At 46.4% G+C, this 7387-nt stretch overlaps 1 protein-coding gene across 1 annotated transcript; it reads right to left on the reverse strand.

Annotated features, from left to right (window-relative positions):
• Positions 1-3020: 3020 nt before the first annotated feature.
• LOC308166309 (uncharacterized protein) lies at positions 3021-6390 on the reverse strand (the record flags this gene model as incomplete). Its single annotated transcript, XM_080540577.1, has 5 exons — positions 3021-3602; positions 3747-3933; positions 4419-4497; positions 5682-5757; positions 6034-6390. The coding sequence occupies 5 exons, from the start codon at positions 6388-6390 to the stop codon at positions 3021-3023; spliced, it is 1281 nt and encodes a 426-aa protein (XP_080396703.1).
• Between the last annotated feature and the right edge of the window lie 997 nt (positions 6391-7387).

Consider the following 7387-nt stretch of genomic DNA (forward strand, 5'->3'; position numbering starts at 1 on the left):
GTGAGTGAAGGAGAAGAGAGGGAGAGACAGTAAAGGGATTGACAAGAGATGAGGGAGGAGAGAGACGAAGAGTGGAGGGCAGGGGTAGTCGGATGCGGCAGGGGGAGGGGGGGAGGGGGGGGAGGAGTGGAAAGGGGGACAGGGATGAGGGAGGGAGGGAGGAGAGGAAAGGGGGACAGGGATGAGGGAGGGAGGGAGGAGTGGAAAGGGGGACAGGGATGAGGGAGGGAGGGAGGAGTGGAAAGGGGGACGACTACAGTCGGCTACTACAATATAAAAAAGGCAGTTGAAATAAACAAGACATATTATTTCTGACCAATGAGCAGTGGTCGTCTCTGCAGTAGAAAACATACATGGAAAAGACAACGAAATAAGTGCAATCGGCTTTTTCTGTCATAAAACAGCTGTATAAAAAAAACAGGATTAGAGGGTAGATGCGATGCTTAACCACTGATTCAGGATCAGATTGTCAACCCCTTCAACCCTACTAATGGTTGAGGTTAGGATGGGCTGGGATAATCTGATCCCAGGTCTGTGCTTAAGGGTGTGTAAAAACATCTCCCCACCCCAAAATAAAGATGGTAGATAACATGGAGGCTGTCAGTGGTGCTCAATTCTCAGTTCTGTGCTCAATGACTGTTCTCGCTTGAGGACTCTATAGGGAGTACGGATACGTCCAAACATTACCATTTCGCTTCAACAATTTATTTCAAGGTATGCTTATAAACCACTTACAAACTGTTTTTTAATGTTTGTTAACTCAGTAGTGAGCTTGATCATACAAATGATCACGTATTTATCAATATTGCTAAATCCAGAGGACATGTCATCACATGAACAAGTGGTATTGGTATCGACTTTCTCTTTTAAGAACCGATCTAATCGTGTGAGTAAGCAAGCAGACCTTCAAATAAAAAGACAACTGATGTTTCAGAAATCTCAAGGCTCAAATCAAATCCTCCAAAGTATTTCAAGTAGTTTTAAGCGCACACGTCCAGGGACAAGCGCAGTTCAATCGTTTCCTCCACTCAGCCGAACTAAAACGAAAAATAAGAAGATGCCCAAGAGAAGGGGGCACTTTCAATCTACACTACGTACATTAGCCACCACTGTTAATAACTGTATAGTTTGTAATAAGTTCATGTTTTGATGTTTTTATATACATCAGAATACTATTGTTGGCTACTGCCTTGGTTGCAGTAGCGAGCTTGTTCGCCATTGGTGAAGGGCAAAATGGAAGCCATATGAGAAAATGAAGATTAGAATTAGGCTGCTTGGTAATCGACTGACTGTGTTTGTACGAAAGACACGCAAACAATCAAAATGCAGTAGAAAATGCTTTTTTTGTACACATCCTATTTGGTAAAGGCACAGTAGTCCAATTGTCCAATCATCAATTTTCATTTCCATCTTATTTAACCCCCCACCCTCCCCCCATGATAGCAATAAAAACCACAAACAAACCATTACAGCATCTTCCCAATTGCATCCCAAAGCCGTAAAAAGGCCAAACAATTGTAAGTGCACAGAGAGAAACTCTGCTGCCCACTAAATAAATAATAAACATAATAAATAAATGCAGCGTCAAATCAACGATGTGAATAAATAAACTTGGGACTCAGGGCCATCTGCCTGTGAGTGGTTGATGTTTGTCTCAGGTTGGTCTTAAAAGTCTCACTAATGATTACGAGCCGCTACTCTTAGGTCAGTTTTGCCTTTCCCCCCTGGTCAGGACAGTGGGTAAGCTGATCCCAGATCTGTACCTTTGAGCATCGTCTACCCAGAGAGCAACTGATTCCATGGATCTGTGACTTCCTGTGGCTGCTGTTTACTTGTGATATCACTTTCTTTGTTACGATTTCACAGATCTGCGGCTCAGAGCTATACGACCCCTATTCAGTCCTTCGTTTACATTCTGAGTTGATGACATCATTATGTCTGTGTGTTAACTCAGTCTCCAGTGATTCTCTCTTTTCCACGCCCACACACCCTGTGTTCTGTACATGTCTTCTTCAAACCACTTGAAAAAGTTCAATTCATGGCATTTCTAGGTCATTGTTCCTCTTCGACCCAAACTGCTCACTTCCATCTCATGCAGAGAGATCATGTCCAAGTTGGTGGCTGACATTATGTTCTGAAGACTCTCAACCCCTTTAGAATGAACAACTTGTTCATGTACTGTTTTGATGGCATTTAGGTTGATGCTTCAATTGTAGGAGTACTCTGTTGATCTATATGGTGGTATTCACTGTGAGCTGAATCCCAACTTGAAATTTTGCACACAACAATTACATCTTTAAACACTTTTCTTATTGACATCAATGCATTGACTAATGCAAATCTAAGAGTTATGGCGTATGGCTCTGAAGTTAGAATTCATCTCTGAGGGGATAAATGATTTCATTGATTGAAATTCTTACTCCCCAAAAACACCCCCCACCTCTCCTAACCTCCTATATTTCCTGCCTCCAACATCCTGTCGATAGCTTCCATATTAGTTGTGCATACTGGCATTCTAGTTCACATACAACTTATTCAATCAGAGATAAATAAAAACAATTTATCAACTCTCAGTCCTCTCAGCTTTAGGAGCTGGTAACCAAACCTCTGATCTAGAACCACTTTTTTGTGCAAATGTTAAGATGTTCATGGAATTGTGATTGTTATCAATACTGTTTGGATTCACATGGACACACCTTTGTCCTTGATGTCGGAATAAATATGATCTGAATAACTTTTAGTCATTGTGGTACTAATTGCATTCAGGTAGGACTTGCACAATATTATACGTTGTCATTAGGAAATAACATAAAATTCATAATCTTTAGCACCTGAAACCCTTTTTCCCCGCTGTGATCTCCTAAGTGCATCTGTGACCGTCCTCCGGCCCCTCTCTCCCACTCAGTAAGCTTCAACATGTTGGCATAGTCACAGTAAGTAGACTGCTGATTCTAGATGTGGTCAGTGTATCAGGTCTCTAGGGGGGGCCGGGGCCACACCCTGCTCTTATGCCCCGCCCCCTACTTCAAGGCCTCCCCCGCGACTACAGGTAACGGGCCGAGTCCCTGACAGGGCTCTAAGGTCACGCTTTGGCTTTGACACCCGGCTTCCTGCGGCTGTGACCGTTTTGGGTCATTGTGGGGCGTCGTCGTGGAGGAGATCGAGCTGTCTTGCATGGCTCGACTGCCTCTGGTGGCGGGAGGGGGGATAGCAGGCGGCAGCTGTTTTCCTTTCTTGCCGTTTCCGGCGGTGCCCTTATGAGGGGGGGGGCAGGATTTCGGGGGGGATAAGATGGGCGCGACGTGGACCCAAGTGAGATTAGGCTCGGTGCGACTCGCTTTGAAGCCGGATGTCTCTCCCTCTCCCTCTCTCTCTTTGTTCTCTCCCTTCTGTTCCGGCTTTGTCTCGTTCTCTTGTGCGGCGGCGGTACAAGTGCGGTCCGGGAGGTTTTGCGGTGACCCCAGGGCCGCTGAGGGAGGTGATCTCTCTGCTCCGTCTCCTCCCTGCTTCCGCCTCTCCTCCCCTCCGCTGGGGTGGAGGTGCTTGAAGAAGGTAGGGGGAGGGGTGCGGGAGTCAGTGTCTGACCAACTGAGCCTGCGTTTCTAGAGAGAGACAGACAGACAGACAGGCAGACAATCATGTAATTAGCCATGGCTGTTGATTGTTAACATCGACAGATTATCAATGTGTGTGAGTGTGTGTGTGTGTGTGTGTGTGTGTGTGAGTGTGTGTGTGTGTTTTCTTACCTTCACTGGGATGTGCAGCTGGTCTCTGTGCTTGTGTGGCGGGGTGCAGCTTTGGGTCTCCCTAGAGGCACCTTCAGGGGAGGTGGTGGCGCTGGGTGGAGGAGGTGGGGGGACAAGTGGGGAGATCTGAGGAAACCATAGCTTCAACATCATCTCTACCTGCAGCAGAGTGTTCATATACTTCTCCCTACAGAGAGAGAAGGAACAGGAGAGGGGGAGGGAAAGGAAAGAGAATGAAAGAGAGAGGGAGGGGGAAGAGAGAGAGAGAGAAAAAGGGAGCAGTGGAGAGGGAGAGAAAGCAGGGGGATGATAAGGTTAAGACAACAACACAACTAAGAATAGCATGAACCTTGACATTCCTCAGCATAATCTAACTAGATACAAATCCAGACAAAACACTTGCTTTTCCATTAAACATGTTTGTTCTCTCAGCTAGTATTGTGGTTGTCTTTGTCTGTGGCTTTGGATACTATCATAGCAGGGTTCTATTCAAAAGCAGACTAATTCTTTTAAATTACCTTCCATGTTTTGAAATGACCAGTAATACAAATGTTGCACCATGTTTTGAAATGACCAGTAATTCAAATGTTGCACCATTTGGACCTATTGTAGAGAGACCCAGTCCAATGGTGGTTTGAGGCTGAGGGGGAGACGGGGGAGGTGAGCTCTTACCCGCTGTTGGGTTTCTGTAAGACTCCCACGATCCTCTGGATTCTGTCCATGGCAACGCTCTGCTGGAAACTACTCAGACCTGTCGATCAAAACATAATCCCAGAGTCAGCATTTACAATGTCTAGAGACTCTCCACCAGTCACGCAATACATGACACGCGCTGATGCACGGGAGCGCACACGGGTTTGGACACACACCTCCTCACACACACACACACACACACACACACACACACACACACACAGAGCAGATCGATCACTACAGCCACAAACACACAGAGTGGACTGCAAACACACATATATTATACACATGACTTCAGTAAACCGTCATTACATACACACAGCGGTCACATAAAACACAACAAAAAAAACGGGTTACTGGAGGGAAAGCCTATAGACTACTACTACAGACAGTCTGTAAGTCAAACTGTAGACTAGATCAATACATGCTGGGTCAATACTGCAGCGTGACACAGGGGCACAGAACAGCCACAGTACACTGACTGCTCCAGTGCAGAGGAGGACAGAAAAACTTCCAATAAGCACTGAGTCTCCAATAACAGCTGAGCCACTAATGACATTAAAGCAAAAGGGAGCCTGACTTTAATGTAAGCCGGGTCAAAATAAATAGTTTAATGTAATCTCTGTTGATATTAGCAGAATCGCATGTATGTATTTGTTGTAAGTCGCTTTGGATACAGGCGTCTGCTAAATGCCCCCCCCCAAACAAAATAAGTAAAGCAGACGATTAAATCGATGCAACTGAATCTGAACGATAAGAACGGTATGTATTCATCAGTCTGACAGTATCGTAACCATAATTAATGACCATATATCTCAAAGACTCATCTCGTTGTTTTCACTGGCTTATTGTGGGCTAACACTGTTTATATAATGTTGGTATTTGTATATATTCAGCACAAAAAAACGCTGCGCACTCTTGCTCCGATGCTAATTATTTAACTGACGTTTAGTCAGCAAGCTGCCTTCCTTCTTCAAGGTTTCAATCAATAAAGATATTCAGCTCTGTCAAATAGCAAATAGCAGTGGTAATCAGCGGTTTGACAATAGCAGCAGGGGGGTAACAGAATTACCGCTGGTCTTCAATAATACAAATAACAAATAAACACCCGGACTATTTCTAGTTTTTTGACATAGCATTAGACAGACACACATACCTGAAGAGAGGCAGACTGTGAGACACACACACACACACACACACACACACACGCACGCATACACACACGTTGGTAATGATGCTTACCGCGGTTGAATCGTCCCCTCTTCAGTCCATTCAGCAGCTCCAGGAGGGGCCTGACGAAACCCTGCAGCTCAGCACACTGACAAAAAAGAGGGATAAGGAGGAGGAGGAGGGCAGAGAAGGAGAGACATATTACTACTGGGGTTATGAACTGGAAGTCTCAGTAAGCTGAAGAACAAGCTGTGTGTACTGTTTCTCTCTCGACACCTTCTTTCTCTCCGTCTCTTCTCTATCTCTCCTCTCTCCTCTCACCAAACTGACAGACTAAGACACTGACTTTTATGAGCTGATCCCACCTTCCGTCTCTCTCTCTTCCATCCACCACTCCCTCCCTAAATCCCCTACTGACACTCACCTTCTGAGCGAACAGCAGATCTCCCTCTGTCTTCTCTCCCTCCCTCCTCTCCGTCGTCGTTCTCTCGTTCTCGTCCCCCCGGGGATGACTCCTCGTGCCCTCTGACCTTTCAGACCCGTCGCTCCGGTCGGTGAAGCCGTCACACGCCCACTGGGACCCGGGACTCTCCACCCCGTCACTCCCGTTTCCCCTGACGACACCGACGTCACCGACGGTGACCGACGGCGACGTCGTCTCTGACAGGAAAACGTCGGAGGTGTCATCCTCGGCCTGTTCCGAGTCGCTCAACAGGAAGCTGTCGCGGGAGTTCAGCGAATCAAAGGAGGGCTGGGAAGAAGTGCTGCCCTGCGATTGCATCGCTGTTCTGGGAAGAGAGAGAGAGGGAAAGAGTGTTTCAGAATTGTAACAGAACAATAACAGGGTGTACCGTTATTCAATAAAGAAGAAGAGAGTTGAGACGATGAGAAAGTGAATGTGTGAGACAGACTTAAGGAATAACAGTCAAATACCAACATACTCTATAATCAACTGAGAGAGGGAGACAGAGAGAGAGAGTGAGAGAGAGAGAGAGAGAGAGAGAGAGAGAGAGAGAGAGGGAGAGAGAGAGAGAGAGAGATACAGAGATACATTGAAACGTGTGGCCAAATACGATTTGTAAAAATTCCCCCACCCCAAAATAATTTCACCCCAATTCAAAATGGTGGTATATATACCAGTGGCCTAGTTTATCATGGGTGTTGACTGCGACTGGGAACTGGGGGTAGGCAGTAGGCAGTAGGCACACAATGGCAGTACATGTCTGGCTCCCCCATTGAGCAGAGTGGAGACGGGAGAGTGAAATGTGAGGGGGAAGGGTGCTAGTAAGGAAAAGCAGTAGTAGAATCAGGAAAAGGCAGGGTCTCTCTCTCTCTCTCTCTCCTCTGCCTCCGGCATTCTCTCTTGCTCCTCCCCTCCCCTCCTCTCCACCACCACCACCCCCCTCTGATTCACACACACACACTAACCACCCTCCTTGCCATTCCCTCAGTATTTCTGTATACCCCCCCCCCCTCTCTCTCTAATCTATGAGTCCCTGCTGGTCCCTGCTGCTATCCCACAAACAGGGAAATAAGAGGGGTCACGCATGCACACTAGTGTCTCCACAAGCACACATCTAAACACACATGCACTCACCTGCAAACCCATGTTGATCTAACCTTGCATACACACACATAGAAATGCTGATAAAAGTATCTGCACACAAACTATTGATAGAGAGCAAACACTCTGTTAGTGATAAGACTATCTCGCTGCTCACACACACACTTATTGATTTACTGCACTGTTTTGGGGGCCTAAAGGCGCAGATTTACAC

Source organism: Nansenia antarctica (genome assembly GCF_963989245.1).
Source record: "Nansenia antarctica genome assembly, chromosome: 10".
Taxonomy (NCBI): domain Eukaryota; kingdom Metazoa; phylum Chordata; class Actinopteri; order Argentiniformes; family Microstomatidae; genus Nansenia; species Nansenia antarctica.